At 38.1% G+C, this 18,701-nt stretch overlaps 1 protein-coding gene across 1 annotated transcript; it reads left to right on the forward strand.

Moving 5' to 3' along the window:
- The first annotated feature begins 2,477 nt into the window (after window positions 1–2,477).
- Window positions 2,478–18,477, forward strand: LOC119893215 (troponin I, fast skeletal muscle-like). Its single transcript, XM_038705214.1, has 7 exons — window positions 2,478–2,611; window positions 10,275–10,309; window positions 11,719–11,755; window positions 11,840–11,968; window positions 12,257–12,346; window positions 14,068–14,244; window positions 16,976–18,477. Exons 2-7 carry the CDS (start codon window positions 10,299–10,301, stop codon window positions 17,054–17,056), a joined length of 525 nt encoding a protein of 174 aa, XP_038561142.1. The 5' UTR covers window positions 2,478–2,611; window positions 10,275–10,298; the 3' UTR covers window positions 17,057–18,477.
- The last annotated feature ends 224 nt before the right edge of the window (window positions 18,478–18,701 follow it).

Raw genomic sequence — 18,701 nt, forward strand, 5'->3', positions numbered from 1 at the left:
GAACTGCGAATATTCGATTTTCTTAACTTGGAGGAAAAAAAGAGGCAGCGTGTCCTCCGGTGATCCGGCAGCACGGTTTCGCCCTCCAATGCCACAAATGTAAACTGCATGATGTGAATTCAAATAGTGAATGTTTTTTATTTATCTAATTTAAATTAAAAATTAAAATGTTAAGTAAATATATATATATATATATATATATATATATATTTTTTATTCCCATCCTTGTGCACAATCAAACTGAGTGTTAAAGATGAGTATAATTACAACAGGTGGATGGAAATGAATGAAGCAGCATCTCTTTAGCTTGTGGGAATGTTAAAAATCAGTGAACATGATCCAACGCGGAGCTACAGACTGACTCTGGTTTCTTACTTGTTGCTGTTTTATGACGTGCGAAGTCTCTAACGGTGTCATGGTGATGCATTAAAGTCCCAGTAAGAGGTGTCATCTTCAACACATCGTTGATGGAGACCAAAGGTGCAATTTTATAGTGAGACGGAAAGAAATATGACTCCAAATAATTTCCCATAAAAACATTTGTCCCCTTTAAAGGTGGTCTGTTTAGTGTATTTATCTTTCTACTGGGTGACTTTTAGCACTGAGTCATAAATCTCTTTTCCTGTTCACCCAGAAATAGAACTTAAAGGTAAGTGACAACTTTTAAAAATAATGTACTGTTTAATTTGCTGTTTTAATTGATTTTAACCTTTTATCTTAAATGTTTATGTGGTGAACATGTTGCATTTATACACTTATAAATGTTGGCCATAAGGTTAATCACTCTATACTGTAGATTTAATCAGAAATAAGAATTTATTCATGTATTTCTCAGCAAACTGTGGACACTCATAAGTGGAGGCTGTCTGTCTATCCAAATATACAGATATATATGCTGATAATGACAGATTCTTTATATTAATGAACACTTAAAATGTCCTTATGCCTATAACTACACTGCATTATAAATCATTTATTAAACTATTACATGCTGCTTATTAATGCTTGGGATGTAGGTATGTTTTTTTGACCTTTATAGATTCATATGATTTTGATATTGACTCGAGTTTACATTAACGGAAGCCGTCTGTTTTGTCTTACAGTTTTCTTTTTACATTGCAGGTATTTCTCTGCTGAGTCTCTGGGCTGCAACAGCATAACGTGAGTTCACCTTCCTTCTTTAAAGGCACGATCCATAATCAAAATGTAAGTAAAAGGGTTGCTGCATTACCAAAATCTAGAAGATTTGAAAAATTGTCAACCTGACCTTGTTAATTAACGTGTCATATCTCGGTCATCAAGTCACAGTTTACTTTATTAGTATTTAACCTCGACCATCATCTTTTCTGAACCTGAACCTGAGTGCCTGAATGTAAAAATGACAAAAGTGAATCATGTTTTAGTAGGTTTTAACAAACATGGTATTTTGGTGCATAACAGTTAAAATAAGCACAGTAAGAGAAAACAAGTCAAGAATCATGAATATAAATTAGACATTTACAATAAAAATATGTCAAATTTATCTGTTATTTATGAAAAGAGCTGTAGAAAAGTAGCTGGTCACAGTATGAAGAAGATTTACAATGTGCAAAAATGAAAACCCAAGATTTGCGTTAATGACTCGGATAATTGTGGATTTTAAGAGCGGATATTGCAGGAAAAACAAGTGAAATACGTTTGTACATTGTCAGCGAACATTATACTGTTGAATATGTTCTTTAAAAATGTATCAAACAGCTTTACGTCTTTTCCAAAAAGAATTGCTATGTTGTGTATATAAACATTTCCAGGAGACAGGGTTGAATTAATGAATGAGGACAAACTGATAATGTTTCTGAATGTATCTAAATGATAAGGATTCAGCATCACCTTGAGACCAAACTGAATACGTTAGCTGTGTTGAAATATCAGCTTTCAGATTCCAGCCTCTGCAGTGTTCACTCTGAACACTACAGAGGGCGTAAAAGTAATAAGCTGCATTCAAAATAGCAGCCAGCTCTGCAGCTTTTTAAAAACCATTGGAATGAAACAGTTTGATGTCGGTGAAAAGCTCTACACCTGAACTAGAATATAAAATAACTGCAGATTAATTTTCTATAAATTGACGTCATTGTTTTAGCTTTAGTTTGTATAAAAAAAATCAACAACCTATACTGTATTAATTTGCCTTTGCTTTATCTATCATCAATATAGAGACACATATTTGATCCAGCAGCCTGTCAGTGAGAGTTTTATTTTTAAATCCCTAAATGATCTCTGTCTCTCTCTCTACATATATTAACTGTTGATTATAAAATGCCTCTGTGGTTTAATCACTTTCCTGAATTCTGTCCGTCACAAACTCGATGGCACAAGATAATACAGATAACAATCTTAAAGGGCGGGTTATTTATAATGAGGGGAGTCTAGGAAGGGTGCAGATGACACTGTACTGTATTTCATGACCTTGCCAGCTCATTGGTTTGACCAGTAATCCACTTCCATAAAGAGAAAGTGGAGGATTTAGAGGGCTATCAGAGATTGCAATATATACCTTCTTAACACTTGGTCTGCCTGAGACTCGGTCTGTGTCTCTGGGACTCTAACAAGCTGACAACTCTGCTCGGTTGAAGTAAGAACTCTTGATGTTGTTTAGTAGATGAAGTTGAAAAGCATGTAGTATTTCAGTTGTTTGCATGACCAGCAGTTGTAAATACTTCATATTGGGTTGATAAGAACGTATTTTTTGTTTGTTCAACTCAAGTTTGTTTTTGCATTTGCTCACACAGTCAAGAGACTCTGCAGAGTGTGACTGGCTGATCTTGGTGTTGGACCAAGTTTTATATCTGTCAGTTTGTAGCTTGTTGCTAAAGTGTTTTACTTTAAGGTTGGTGTTTAATTAGTCTACTTTAATATACTTTTAGTGTTACATAAGGTGAAATTGTAGAGAAAAGGTGGTTTCTATCCTGCTTCTTTCAAGATTACAACTCGTATTCTTGTGCCCTGAGTGTCTTTTCTGTACTGTTAAGGTTAAAGGAGTCAATTTTTGAAGCGTTTTAAGGAACAGTTTGGACATGCGCTCGGTCTACAGCAGTGGCAAACCGATGATGTACGTTCTGGTGATGTGGCACGCTGAAAGGCAACACCACTACAAGGCATGAACTTGAAAGTCGATCCGTCAGTGTTTATCCTCCTGTCAGCGCCGAGGGGTTCGGAGGAGAACCTGGTCTGCTACGGCTGCCAACTTCAGTCGATGTCTTCACTTTAATCCCCACTCACCAAATTTAGCCTGTTTTTATTCACAGGCATTCAAATGTTTGAGCTCTATTTTGTCGAACATTTTGTTTCACTCTTCTGCTCTCTTTTGGTTTCTGTTTTCTTTTAAATATATTTTTTCTCTTTAAAGTAGATCTTTAGGTTATATGGAAATTTAAAGACGCATAAATGGATTTGTTTTTTCGCTGTGTCTTTCAGAGAATCAGTGACACTTAACAATTATAGTTTTCAGTCTTTGGTCCTGAAACCTGGTTTCAACCTTAGTGTTTATCTTCACTTTACACTCCAGTTTAATCCCCAGTCACCAAATGTAAAGTGTTTAAAGCAGCTTTTTTTTTTAATGTTTGCTACAATAGAGAAGCATTTAAGTCAGATTTTGTTTCGGTTTTTGGCTTCCACATCCGGACTTTCACGCCCTGAACAACACGTATTTTTTTCTCTTGACGGTTTTAAAATGCTGTTGTACATTCTTGTCTGTATTTTGCTCAGTGTAAAGCACATGAACTCTGCGTGCATGTGAGGTCAGCCCAACAGCGAGTTATTTTTGCGATATGCTCTAACGTCCGTCCGAGGGATGTTCTGTGGTGTTGGGTTACTGCGAACCCTTCCACCCTCCCTCCAGAGACAATCCTACCCGTAACATTCACACACAGACACTTACTTAAGACAAAAATCAGGGCCCCAATTTAACCCTGCAGATATTATTCCATCCCCAAAGCAACATGTTGTTATGCTGTTATGAGATTCGAGTGTCCTAAAATACATTGTCAGCCTTGGAGATACCCCTCTTGGTTTACAGATGATGGCCATTTGTCCCTGGGACAGTTATGTGTTTTGGGATGCCTGCAGTGGTTGTCAGACGTCTTTTCTTTCAAGATGAGCCTGCGGTAATTTTTTCCCTCTCCATAATGAAAATGTTAGGGGCAGCTGTGGCTCCAGGAATAGAGTCTTAATCCGCTGCTCCGTCACAGCTCCTAAACAAACAGCGACTATCTGGCCTCCGAGTACCTCTGGATGTGGCCTCAAAGTCCTCCAGCCTGGTTCTGAAGGGATCACTTTACCAAGTCTAGTGGCCTCTATTCATGCAGATAGCAGTGGTGGAAAGTAACAAGTACATTTACTCAAGTGCTGTATTTAAAGTACAATTTTGATTGTTAGTTAGTTGAACTTTACAAGTACAAGGTAGGTTTAATGGACACATCACAACAGGGCTGTAAATTTAAATCTTTCTAACTCCCTTCTGCTACATAGCAGACAATATACAGTATACAGAAACACAGAATGGTAAAACAGAAGCCAACTATAAACTATTTTCCATGGAGCAGTGCTGAGGATGTTAGAGTTTAAAAGTCTCATATCTTGGGGGGGGGGGGGGGAGCTTTATACTTATTAGTTGCTTCCCAGATTTTACGTTAAAAACAGACGCTACATTTATAAGATACAAACTATTAAAATCTTAATCACTGGTTCCCAACATTTTTGTCTTGTGACCTCTTATAAGAACGCAGTGTGTAGTTGTGGCTCCCTGTCACGTTTCAGGTCTACGAGTTATCGGTTCCATCAAAGAGACATTTTCCCTGTAAACCTTTAACATGCTTTCGTTTCACTAACTGTTTCAGGCCTAAAAACAAAGATGAGATGAGAGAATTTAAAATAACATACATTTGTGTCTCAGAACCTTTATCCCTTAATCTTATGACCCATAGCTTTATCTTGAGACCCTGAGGAAGGGCCTGACCCCTATGTTGGGAACCACTTGACTAAACTAGCTAACTCTACACAGAGTAAAACTAGTTAACTTTATATATAAGGTGAATATCATATGAATCTTTTTGTATTTATTTTGAAAGGTTAACCTGATTTGTTGTGAATGTTGGAGCACTTGTGGATGGAAATCTATCAAAAATCTAAATTTTCTCTCAAAGTATAACTATTGTGCGGTGATTATTGCTGTGTTAGTATTGCAGCTCTTTTATCTTCCGCACTGTAAACATTACACTCGTCTGTTGATGCATATGTAACAGTGATGTGGATAGAAGTCTAATCTTATCTCTGAGGGATCAAAAAGCACAAAGATATTTCACAAATCTTTTTGTTACTAAAACCTATTAAATAGTGGCTGCCGGTGGACCCAGTGGTGGAAGAAGCACTCAGACTTCACTTAATTATAAGAAGAAATACCACAATGACAAAATACTCAGATACAAGTGAAAAAAGTCCTGCATTCAAAGTCTTACCTAAATACAAAAGCATTAGCAGCAAATTGTACTTAACATACTCATTGAAATGGCTCCATTCATAGTGTTATTTATTTATTATTATTATATAGTATGAGTATATGTACTAATTGCACCACTGTACAGAACTGTGTGTAAATGAGACACAGTACGGTTTTCTGTTAGTTTCAGTACAATTGTTTTGTGGTGATGCAGCGCAGACAAAACTAAAGTCTCCTGAATGGTTAGAAATTAATCCAAAAACATAAAATTTTTAAGAATAGAGAGCATTAATGCCAAATAATGATTATTAAAGGTTCAGTGTGTAAGATTTAGTGGCATCTAGTGGCGAGGGTTGTGAATTGCAACCATCTATCCAGTCTACCACTGCCCCCTAAGGACAGCTATGGTGGCTGACAACAGCACAAAAGGTATCTCTTCTGAGACAGCAGAGAGTTGCCAGTCAAGTTCATTAGGTAGATTTATTATGAAATTATATTTACTTAATTATTCAGTAAACATATGTTAAACATATGTTATTGTGACTTGGCCACTGACAGACAACATGGAAAATGTAAGCCAAGAGTGTGAAACACTGTCACTGTTTCTGCACCACAGTCCATTATAAACCACATATTAGATAAAGTTTATACAAACACTGACAAGAGAAACACATTAATTCTCTCTGTGATTGTGATTATGGACCCTCGGCAAAACTGCCCGCCATCAATAATATCTGGCCCGCTGCCAGATTACGGTGCTTTCATAGCAGCAAAAAATATAAATAAATAAATACTTTGATAGCGGTGCTGAAATAGATCTCAGTCATGACAGCAACAGTTACTCACATAATCACTTCCTCTTTAGTGGTTTTGCCTACAAAATAAAAGTGCGAGAAGCTTATTTGCTGTAATGCAGTATTGGAGTTGAACTGAGCTTTTACTGTAGCCTGCTTGACACACCTCTGAAAGAGCCATCAGAAAACGTGATTCCCCTAAATGTCCTCTGCCTGGAGGTAGAGGGGAAATGCAAAAGCGTCCGTAGGTTGATGGATGTGGATCAAACACTGAAACAAAAACATTGCAGCACATGCTGTGGTCTGCGAAACAATCGCTGCAGAATCCATTTGTTGAAGAGAGAAAAAAAAAGTTATCTCAAGGTGCAATTGAACCCTCAACCCATAGTTTTTGAGTCCTGCACCTTACCAACTGAATATCATGTCAATACAAGTTAATATTATGGTTTATATTCTGACCCACCATCTAATGGTTGAAAAAATTGCTCCGATGAAAATCTTATTTGCAGACCCCTGGAGTATATTATTATTATTATTATTATTATTATTACTTCTTCTTCCCCTAACCTACATATTCAATATAGTGATGAGTGTCTGCACTGCGTGAATTCTAACAGAAGTAGAACAAGAAGAACGTAGTGACGAAACACGCCCTGTAGCGCTATTTGTCCGTTTTCAGCTACTGTGGAAACATGACAACGCCACGTGGCGACGTCCATGGAAGGGGGGACCCGCGGTTATGGAGCTATAGATAGTTATGTAAGGTCTTTACACACCACTGAAAACATAGTTATGGATCCTATATTGCATTTCTGTCTATGAATCCTCAGAAATATTAAACACTGAGCCCTTAACAGTCAGTGGAGTAAAATGCTGTATGTAACACCAGTCAGCTGCAATTATACAGCAGAAAAAAAGATTATTTGATGCTCTAACACAGCAGGGCACTAGCTTTTAGCATGACACGGTTACTGTGCTAAATGTAAGCATGAAAACTTTCCAGCAAGCTGAAATTAGCATTTAGCATATTAGCATGTGAGTAAGTAAACTTTATTTATATAGTCAAAAAGTGCTTCACAACATCATTACCATTTACAGAACAAAAACACAGATGAAGAAAATAAAAGATGATAAAATAAGATAAAAATTACCACCTGAAGGAGGGAGCTATAAAACAGGATGTAATAAAGCAAACCAGATAAGTACATAAAATGCAGATCCGGTGCACATAGGTGTCCACAGAATCTACATAGTAGTTCAGCCACATATGCAGGAGCCTGATACGATGTTGAACTGGACCCTATATGTGACAGGAAGCCTGTGAAGGGATCTTAGTATATGGGTGACATAAGGCCATCTGTTTGTCCTGGAGAGTACAGTAGTACTGCAGCAATAATCTGGATTACTTGCAGAAGATCAAGGGCGGACATGTTAAGGGATGATAATAGTGCGTTACAGTGGTCGACGCAAGATGAAATAAACATGTGCAACACGTTCAGCTGTTGACACTACAGATCTCAGTTTACTAGTATTTATTTCTTATTTGGAAAAAGATAAGATCTGTTTAGCTGCCCAACTTGACTGTCAAATGATGCGGATTGGTAAAAATATTACCCCTAGTTTTCACAGGCGTTGGCATTATGTTAGCATTAGAATCAAAGTACAGCTGAGGCTGATATTATGTACCGGGGGTCGGCAAATAAGTCAGGCATTGGGTCAAATTTCTTTCAAGTCATTAGATGGCGGGCCAGAACATCGTCAACTGATGATTGATGTTCTAACAGTTTCTATGTGTGCGATTAGCTCAGTATTTTTTTCTTCCTTTTTCAACAAAAAACAACAAACAACAACAAATTGATTGTGAAGAGATTGTATTACATCACAATTAAGCATGTGCAGGAGTGTGTACATCCCAGCAATTGGTCCACATCAACCTATGGACGCTTATTGTTGTGTCCCCAGTATCTCCAGTCAGAGGAAATTCCTGCTTTTCTCACTTTTTCTGATGTTTTTTTCAGAGGTATTAAGCAAGCCAGAGAATCTAGTGAATTTCCTTCAGAGCTTTTCAAAGTGAAATCACTTTTATTTTGTAGGCACAATCACTTAAGGGGAAGTGATTATGTGAGTAACTTTTTCTGTCATGACTGAGATCTGTTTCAGCATTAGCGCTATAATTCTTTTTTTTTGCCGCTATCGAAGTAACCTCCCCCCGCCTATTGCCGACCACTGTTATATACAGTTTATTATATACTGCATAAATACAGGATGCTACACTAAAATGCTTAATAAAGAGAATAAAAAGATTTAATATGTAGCATTTAACTTGCTATATGGCTACTTTTAGCATCTAACATTTAGCTTTTATAAGAAGTTATATTAATATGTAACATGTTAGCATGCTAGTGTTAGCATGTTAGCATTCAGAGATGCTCACAAGTCTTTGAGCTAGAGTCCAAGTCAAGTCTCTCGTGGTTATAATGAATGTTGTATCACCTGCTGCGTTCAAACCAGGCTGCTTATAAAACTGCTTCGCAATAAGGGATTCTGTAAATGTGACCTGTTCTTCATTTACAGAGCACAACCAAGTAATGTGCAATGCAATTAATGACAGCTTATTAACTACTGTATGTCAAGACCAACAGCAGGCTCTCAAACCAGTGTAACGTTAATTAAATACAACTGCAATGTTGCATGATCAACAATAAACCTGTAACCTGTTTTTCACAGAGCACAACTATGTAGCCTAATGTACAATGTGTGTACAACTAATGACAGCTTATAAACTACTGTAAGTCAACACCCCCCCCACCCCACCCCACCCCCCAGACTCTCAAACCAGTGTAACGTTATAGCCTAACTAAATAAAACTGTAATGTTACATGATAAGCAATAAACCTGTGGCCTGTTTGCAGCCAGCGTTAATAACTAACGTGATGGCAGCCAGCGGGACGTAAATGATTACGTTAACCGTGTGTGAAGTTTTTGTTACGTAGGCGGTTATAGGTAACGCAGGGAGGGAACAGCACGCTCATCAGACGTTTCCTAAAAATAAACATTGTTCATGAGTCCCGCACCTCGAGTCGGAGTCAAGTCTAAAGTTCCTTGACGACGAGTCTCAAGTCAAGTCTCAAGTCACTGTGTGTGCGACTCAAGTTGGACTCAAGTTCGAGTCTCTGTTAGCATTGTCCCCCAAGTTCAGGTTAGGCTGAGAGGAATTCGCCATCATTTTTAGTTATCCTATCATTAAGTGAAACGTTGGACAAGTATAAACTTTGACCTGTTGGTGGCGCTGAAAGAACAGTCAGAGGATCACCAAAGTCATTATGAGTCATCCTCTGTGCCTCGTAAATGTATGAATCAAATGTAATGGCGATCCATTTAATAGTTGTCGAGGTATGTCACTGCACCAGAGCGTTGGATCAGCACAGAGCCTTGCTGCTAAAAATAGCGGTGTGGTGCTTTAAGGTATTAACGCGGCCTCAGTTACAAAGTCCAGTGCCATGAAATTTCCTGGAATTAAACATGATGTCTTAAGATAGAATTAACGAGAGCCAAACATGAAATGTGAGACAGGTGAGATTCTAAAGCAGGAAACATGAAGCAGTTACACATAGAAAAAAAACATTTGAAAGTAAAGATTTGGTGAGTTTAACTTTTACCTTTTCACTACCTCTGAACAGAGGGAGGAGTGGTGGAACATTTGCACCGTTTGGACAACGTCACAAACACTTTCCAGATATTTTTACAACGGCTGTCAGCAGAAAAGCTGCATAACTTTTATTGTTTGTATTATTCCATTCATTATATTGTTTTTGCTCCACCAAAGTGAGAGAATAATCATTTCAGACCAACAGAAAGTAGGATATTAATCTTTAGATCTGAATCGATGCCTGGGGGTTAAACTTCATAAATGCACAGAAGAAGAAAAACACACCTGTGTTAAATCCAGAAAGACATTTGTGTGAAATGTTATTTTAATGCTGACTTTTATGTTTTGTTTTTATCAGATAACATCAGGACCCGCAGCAAAGATGGCCACTGAGTGAGTGAACAATTTGAATTAATCACTGTCAATATGCTGTTTTAATTGTTCTGTTTGTTAGATAGCAGTATGTTTTCTTGTTAACAGATTTCAACATTTCGTGGGATTTTAAGCCAATGGGCTGAGGAAGAAGTGATCTTTAGTGCAGATTAGAGCCAGAACGATACAGCTTTTGATATTTAAAGGATTTTAAAACCTGATGTTTTGATATATCGGCCTATATATGAAACACATTTCAAAAAACATTTTTATTGATTTAAATAGTACTTTGAACCAAAGTACAGCTGACTGCTGTGTTTTGTGGTGGATTTGTGGTGTTCTGAACACGTGTTGGCAACAGGGGAGTTGCAGAGCGCCCTCTGGTGGACAAATTATGCACTGATAACACTCATAACATGATTGAATGATCCATCTTCCGTCTTTTTTTCCCCCCGTCATTTATGCAACCCATTCTCACTCCCAAATCGTCACATATGGAGGCATGTTCAAGACCCCTTGGCGTCACTTTTCAACGCATTGGGAAGCCTTTTAGCAGCATCCTTTTTGAGCGCTAGAAGAAGGTCCAATATAAAATAACAGAAAAGTCAGAGTAAGGAGTTGGACGGGCCAGGAGATCCGTGTTCGTTTACTGTGTGGACCAAATAAGTCAGCATTGATTCTTTTAGTCATGCAACCTGAGTTACGTTACTTACGTAAGTTGGTTAGGTAAGTTAAGTTACGTAAGTAATGTAACTTAACTTATCTAACCAAGTAGTTTTGGTGCCTAAACCTAACCAAATTGCGATGTTTCACAACATTAACCTCTAGTTTTATTTTGAAAGTGACCACAGAGCCCTACACATACAAAAACTACAATAAAGGGTGCCCAAGGCGTTAAAAAGAGATGCTATCAGTCGGGATTTAGTACAGAACAATTAACTTTTCAAAGGATAAAATATTTTATTTTGTATCTTCTCGGTAACTGCAGCACTCAAGAACATCTGTCACTGAATGTTGATGAAAATCCAGATGCAGATTAAAAATCTCCTTTCTAATGCTTTAAGATTTTCATACCATTAAACTAACAATTGTATAAGATTGTTTTGTTTTTTTTAGTTTATCACTATTTCACTGTCAGTATTGGTGATATCTGCTCATGTGACAAAATCATTTTTTGCAAGGTAAAATGTCCCATAACATAGGAAAAAATGCCAAATTGATTCAGTTTATTTCCAGATATCAAAATGTGTTAAGTTGACCAAATTGGTCAAAATGTATTATGAGACATTTATTTTCATCATGACTTCAATATGATTAATATAACACAACAAATACCCATAAAAACAGATGCATGGATTTATTTACAACATAATGACCCAAATGAACTTTAGCCTCATAGTCTGAGTCATGTTTCGTGTTTTCTTCTGCAGGAAAAGACTGTCTGCGAGGCGTAAGCATACTCTGAAAGTAAGAAATCAGTATGTTTTTATTCTCTTGGCTTTGAACCGTTAGCTGAAAATACTGACAGTGCTATGACGGTGTAATTTACAGAGCTGTATGCTGGTGGTGGCCAATAATCTGTTGGAGGCTGAAGCAACAATGAAGCATGGGGAGAGGGAGAAGTTCCTGGCAGAGAAATGTCCTCCTCTGGAGCTGCCGTACTCCAAGGACGAGCTCACGGTGAGACAGAAACAGGATAGTCTGACCCGGGTCGGTCCGGGATAAACTGCTGTCAGGGTTATTGCTGTATGTTGGAGTCACGTTATATGATACTTCTGTCAGTAAAAACACATGTAGAATAGTTTTCGTAGATCCTACTGAACACTTATCTTATTCATATCCTAGTGAACATTTTGAAAGAATTCTATAGTTTTTGTCAAATACCAGAATTGTCCGCGAACATTTGAGCTCATCCTGCTTCTATATTTCTGGGTTTTAACACTCAATGCAATACGGTTTTCTCTTCAGGACCTTTGCAAAAAACTCCACCAGCAGATCGACATCGGTGAAGAGGAGAGATACAGCATGGAGTTCAAACTGAACATGGTTCTGAACGAGGTGAGGCCCTTCTCCAGGTCCATTAACGACACTGATATAGCCGGTTTGTGAGGTCAATAAACAGCAGCTCTATGTGGCGTTCACCATGACTGACTTTTGTAGATGTTATTTATGAACTCATTTGAAAACACCTGATTTTATTTGTGTTTTTTTGATTGGAGTCCAGACATTATAGATTGAGTAACCTGTCACAGCAGGTTGATCACACATGCCCGAATAATGACTCCTCTATTTTTAAACACATCGTGCATCAGTGTTTCTATTAGTGGGCTGTGCTAATTTATAGGGCAAATGTTAACCAATCCGTCCAAGCGGAGCGCCGGGCATGTGTTTACTTGAGGCTTGCACGCAAACCAATTGGTTTATCTCTCTGTCAGTCTACATACTAATAACCCTGGTCCTATGAGCACAATGAGCATAGGTGTCATTTACACTGGGGACACTAAGGACATGTCCCCACCACTTTTTGAACATTTGCTAAAAGTTGTCTGGAAATTAGCTCGTAACAAGAAATGCTAAATAACAAATGAAAATTCTTTGAGAAAGGTTTACTTGCACAATAGGAAAACATGAAATGCAATGTAAACATAGAAGAAACAGATTTGCCTTGAAAAACAAGCTGCTGATTACCGCATTATATTCAATAATATTTTTATATTCTGAATAGTCACCCGGCCACGTGAATTTTGTTTACCTTCATATAAATAAAGACATTTCCACCATAAATTGGTGCAGAAAATGTCTCCAGAATGCAGGAAAGTAGGAGTTTTACGCTCGAAATCTTCTGGGGGAATAGGCTATTTCATCAATGAATATTTATTCTAAATAGCATCCCGTGTCATGGACTTGTTTCATCACACCCCTAATATAAATGACGCCCTTGACAGTGAGCTACGATGCATGCTTGTAATCCCACTTTGTGTGTTATCGTGACAATCCAGTTGACATGTTAGCATCAAAGTTGCGAGCTGGTTGTGTCCCATTCTTCTTAATGGGTGAAGAGACTTTAAAGAGTTCACTGAAAAGTTGCCTCTGTAATTCACTGGTTATGATACCTTTGTACATAAAGTTGTCGTCAGCAGTCAGAAAGGTCACCGATATTGTTTGATTTGAGTAAAACCCGCGTGAAATATTTTTTTAATTAAATCTTTACTTTATCAATTCTCACCTATAAAGTTAAAGGTGTGAGGCTGATGTAAGGTCATGGTTCCTGTCAACAAATGTCACTGATTATGTTTAAAATGACTGGCTTTGGAACAGAAGACTCATTTTCTTGAGCGCTTTTACATCTGCACAAGTATTCTAGTTTTTAGATGAGGTTTTTGGAGTTTAGTGGTAATGTGTTGCGCATATAAACACCATATCCTGGTTTCAGAAACATGGATATGCAACCTGAAGTACTCCAGAAACCAGATTAGTGTGAGGTCCAGGTTTCTGATCCTGACACTTCTAGATACACTTCTAGGTCCCTTGTAAAAAATAATTTCTAAAATAATCCAGGATACTAGTGCGCGTCTAAATGATTTTATCCATTTAAGATATTTTCGTTAAACATGAATTGGCCACCCAATTTGGGCAAAATTGTAACAGGCTTTTATTTGGAAGTCCTGTTTTTAAAAATGTGGTTGACGGCTTAAATTGTGACTGTTCCTTCGTCAGAATCTTCCCTGTTTGAAGTTAAATGTCTGTAATTGTTCCTTCTGTCCTGAATCCTCCTGAAGGTCAGAGACCTCAACATAAAGATTGTGGATCTGAGGGGAAAGTTCAAGAGACCCCGGCTGAAGAAAGTGCGCATGTCCGCTGACGCCATGCTGAAAGCCCTGCTGGGCTCCAAGCACACGGTCAACATGGACCTGAGGGCCAACCTGAAGCAGGTCAAGAAGGAGGTGAAAGAGGAGGTGAGCTGGTTCTTCTGGACGTCTCAAACTCAAGAGCTTTAACTTTAAAGTGAAAGTTTGCTTTTTACTCACCAAGAGTTGTACGAACTCGTAAGTAAATTTTCTGCCCCACCAGCAGGCAGGGCTGAAGAGAGAAAATAACCCAACTTGTCTGTTGTAAACATCCATCACAGTTTGTAGATGGACTTCCTGCTTCAGTTTACTGTATTAGTGTCCTTTTTTTGTGCAACGAGTGCAAGTGGTTTACATAATCTAGATAAACTGTTGGTTCAACACGTCCTCATACATAAATGTCAAAATACGTAGTTTTACGTTTTCCCAAAACAACACATACGACCGTTTTCCAATGTCCACATATCTGTGGGAAAGTACAACAACACATATGACCATTCCCAAAAACGATATGTACGAGCATTGGTAAGTGTGGCCCAGCAACAAGGCGTACTGGACCTTAAGTACAGTGGGTACGGAAAGTATTCAGACCCCTTTAAATTTGTCACTCTTTGTTTCATTGCAGCCATTTTCCAAAAATCAAAAAAGTTCATTTTATTTCTCAGTAATGTACACTCAGCACCCCATCTTGACAGAAAAAAAACAGAAATGTAGAAATTTTTGCAAATTTATTAAAAAAACAAAAACTGAAATATCACATGGTCATAAGTATTCAGACCCTTTGCTCAGTATTTAGTAGAAGCACCCTTTTGATCTAATACAGCCATGAGTCGTTTTGGGAAAGATGCAACAAGTTTTTCACATCTGGATTTGGGTATCCTCTGCCATTCCTCCTTGCAGATCCTCTCCAGTTCTGTCAGGTTGGATGGTAAACGTTGGTGGACAGCCATTTTCAGGTCTCTCCAGAGATGCTCAATTGGGTTTAAGTCAGGGCTCTGGCTGGGCCATTCAAGAACAGCCACGGAGTTGTTGTGAAGCCACTCCTTCGTTATTTTAGCGGTGTGCTTAGGGTCATTGTCTTGTTGGAAGGTAAACCTTCGGCCCAGTCTGAGGTCCAGAGCACTCTGGAAAAGGTTTTCGTCCAGGATATCCCTGTCCTTGGCCGCATTCATCTTTCCCTCGATTGCAACCAGTCGTCCTGTCCCTGCAGCTGAAAAACACCCCCACAGCATGATGCTGCCACCACCATGCTTCACTGTTGAGACTGTATTGGACAGGTGATGAGCAGTGCCTGGTTTTCTCCACACATACCGCTTAGAATTAAGGCCAAAAAGTTCTATCTTGGTCTCATCAGACCAGAGGATCTTATTTATCACCATCTTGGAGTCCTTCAGGTGTTTTTTAGCAAACTCCATGCGGGCTTTCATGTGTCTTGCACTGAGGAGAGGCTTCCGTCGGGCCACTCTGCCATAAAGCCCCGACTGGTGGATTGCTGCAGTGATGGTTGACTTACTACAACTTTCTCCCATCTCCCGACTGCATCTCTGGAGCTCAGCCACAGTGACCTTTGGGTTCTTCTTTACCTCTCTCACCAAGGCTCTTCTCCCCCGATAGCTCAGTTTGGCCGGACGGCCAGCTCTAGGAAGGGTTCTGGTCGTCCCAAACGTCTTCCATTTGAGGATTATGGAGGCCACTGTGCTCTTAGGAACCTTAAGTGCAGCAGAAATTTTTTTGTAACCTTGGCCAGATCTGTGCCTTGCCACAATTCTGTCTCTGAGCTCTTCAGGCAGTTCCTTTGACCTCATGATTCTCATTTGCTCTGACATGCACTGTGAGCTGTAAGGTCTTATATAGACAGGTGTGTGGCTTTCCTAATCAAGTCCAATCAGTATAATCAAACACAGCTGGACTCAAATGAAGGTGTAGAACCATCTCAAGGATGATCAGAAGAAATAGACAGCACCTGAGTTAAATATGAGTGTCACGGCAAAGGGTCTGAATACTTATGACCATGTGATATTTCAGTTTTTCTTTTTTAATAAATTTGCAAAAATTTCTACATTTCTGTTTTTTTCTGTCAAGATGGGGTGCTGAGTGTACATTACTGAGAAATAAAATGAACTTTTTTGATTTTTGGAAAATGGCAGCAATGAAACAAAGAGTGAAAAATTTAAAGGGGTCTGAATACTTTCCGTACCCACTGTATGTTTCCTAAGTGACCTCAGTCACATGATGTTTAACACGCGGAAAACGTTGTGAAACAGTCACAGGAAAAGATTGTGGGTTACATTACATAATTACATCATCTACAAAACGTTATTCAACTTAAAACATATAACCTCTGACTTTCTTTCACACAGGACTCAAACCTCAGTCTGCTGAGTTTACTTGAAACATCCATCCCACTATGTAGCTCTTTATACTATGTCAAATATGGGTCGTAGTAATCTATATAATATCCTACCCAATGTTTTTCTGGTGAGGATGGGCTGGTTGGTTTGTCTCCAACCTGACTGTTGGCAACTGCCAGATCTTAGCAGTTACTTTACAAAGATCAGTCATAAGTTATAACCCATATAAACAATGGCCAAACCTGTGAAAACAGGATATTGGTGCGTCTGTCTTGTAACTCTTTCACAGTTTTTTAACTCCTGGCTACGTCAACTGGGATAAAGATTGTGCACATGTGACATTTATTGATATACCAGTCAAAAATAAAGCTTTTCACCATTTTACTCTTGGTAAACGTTCTTAAACTGCTGCTTTTTTTTCTCCCTTGTATTTGATCATTTCACTGATTTGTTATCGAAACTAAATTAAATATCGTCTGTGTTTACAGGACAAGCAGCTGCGCGATGTGGGAGACTGGCGTAAGAACATTGAAGACAAGTCTGATAGGAAGAAGATGTTTGATGGTTAAACATGAATTGAAAGAGTGATTTTCAGGACAGAATTCAGGTCTAATGTCTTTGTAACTGAAGAGTTTTATTCCAAAATGCTATCCACTGTAAACCTACCTGGTACTTTTGTTAAACGGATAAGAAAGCAGTGGATCTTTTATTGATTATCAGTGTGAATCTAGAGATCTTAAGAGAACGATGATTTTAAAGTTGTAGTATGGAACAGTAGGTGATGAATAATAATCTCCTCATTTTTGTTCACAGGATTTTAAAAGTTATGCAAACATATACATAACCTTGGTGTCACCTTCTGATTGGTTTCTGCTGTTTTAAATTAAGATCATTAAACGTTTTTTTCAACAAATTAAAGGATTGTTGTTTTTAGTTGTACTGTTTTTACTTTCCAACTGTAGGAAAACTTTCAGTGTGGGCTGAGGTAGATGAGGCAGGGTTTCGGTGGCTATTTTGGAACAAAACTCTTCAGTTTAATCTAAGCTGCCTTCTGCTTTCGCCTGTATTGACACTGTACTGTGATGTATTTGTATGTCCTGATGTCAGTTAGTACATTAGTGGTGAATCAAACCTGCTTTTGTTCTAAGGAGGCGGAATTATGCTTCTGCATCAAAATATTGCTCTAACTGCGACATACCTTCCTTAAACCTACACTGCAGCTGATATACATGTTGTAAGTTGTTGTAGTTAACAAGTAACAATTTGTAGTTGCAAACCTTGTTAAGTAACAACAAGTGAGCAAGAAGTTTAATCTGAAATCCAGAAAAAAAAAAGCACCTTAATCTTCACTTTATTGTATTGACTGAGAATAATAGTTAAGATTTTCATCTTTAAGCTTATTTGATTTATTTTTTATTAAAGTTTTACTTTTAGTGCAGAAGCGACATCGTGCACACTTACTTCGGCGAGTGTGCTGTGTCTCTTCTGCATTGCAATATAAAAAATAAAACTACAGTATCACGTGAGCTTAGAGCTGAAGATGTAAACTTTTAAAGTGTGTAATATTAAAAATTATAATAACGCCTACTTCTGTTACCTGACCTACCTTACCTGACCTGTTTTTCAGGTAATATTTGGCCGTTTTGTTCCGAAAAGTTTCAGGTAGAGTTCAGATTCGGATATTTTCAAATGTTAATTTTCATAATATATTTTTCTCAATCTCACTTTGACTATGTTTTACGTCTGCGTCCATTTTTGTCCCAAATGCCGAGCGGAAAGAAAGAGTGTAGACAATATGTTGCGTTAACCTGTCAAATTTAGCCCTCACTGCTAGCAAGAGCGACTCCTCTGTTGCAGAAGTATAATTCAGCCTACAGTCTGTACTAAACTACATCATGTTATATTTTCCAAACTGTTCAAACAGAAATGTGATGTACTTTTCTCGTCTTGTTGCTGTCACATTAAATACAAAAGCATCATCTTGTTCAAAGTCTTGTTGAATTTGTAAACACTCAAGTTCATTTTTTTTAAATGCTCTGAATTTAAATATTGAATGAATCTTACATTGTTCAGTTAAAAAGCTACTCTGACCTTTTGAGATGTGAGGTCTGTTCCTCAGCTCACCACATATTTAAGGACATAAGCACAGGATTGTACAGTAGGCCACGTTAGCACATTACGCTAAAAGTGAGAAAATTCCTGCCAGGCTTTATA

Source organism: Micropterus salmoides, unplaced genomic scaffold (genome assembly GCF_014851395.1).
Source record: "Micropterus salmoides isolate LMB-PRFRI ecotype aquatic unplaced genomic scaffold, ASM1485139v1 Ms_hic_scaffold_8, whole genome shotgun sequence".
NCBI lineage: Eukaryota > Metazoa > Chordata > Actinopteri > Centrarchiformes > Centrarchidae > Micropterus > Micropterus salmoides.

Excerpts from the sequence above, each read along its gene's own strand:
- LOC119893215 (XM_038705214.1), top strand. Across the intron at positions 11,969-12,256 it reads ACTCCAAGGACGAGCTCACG|GACCTTTGCAAAAAACTCCA; the intron begins GTGAGACAGAAA and ends TTTTCTCTTCAG. Across the intron at positions 12,347-14,067 it reads TGAACATGGTTCTGAACGAG|GTCAGAGACCTCAACATAAA; the intron begins GTGAGGCCCTTC and ends ATCCTCCTGAAG.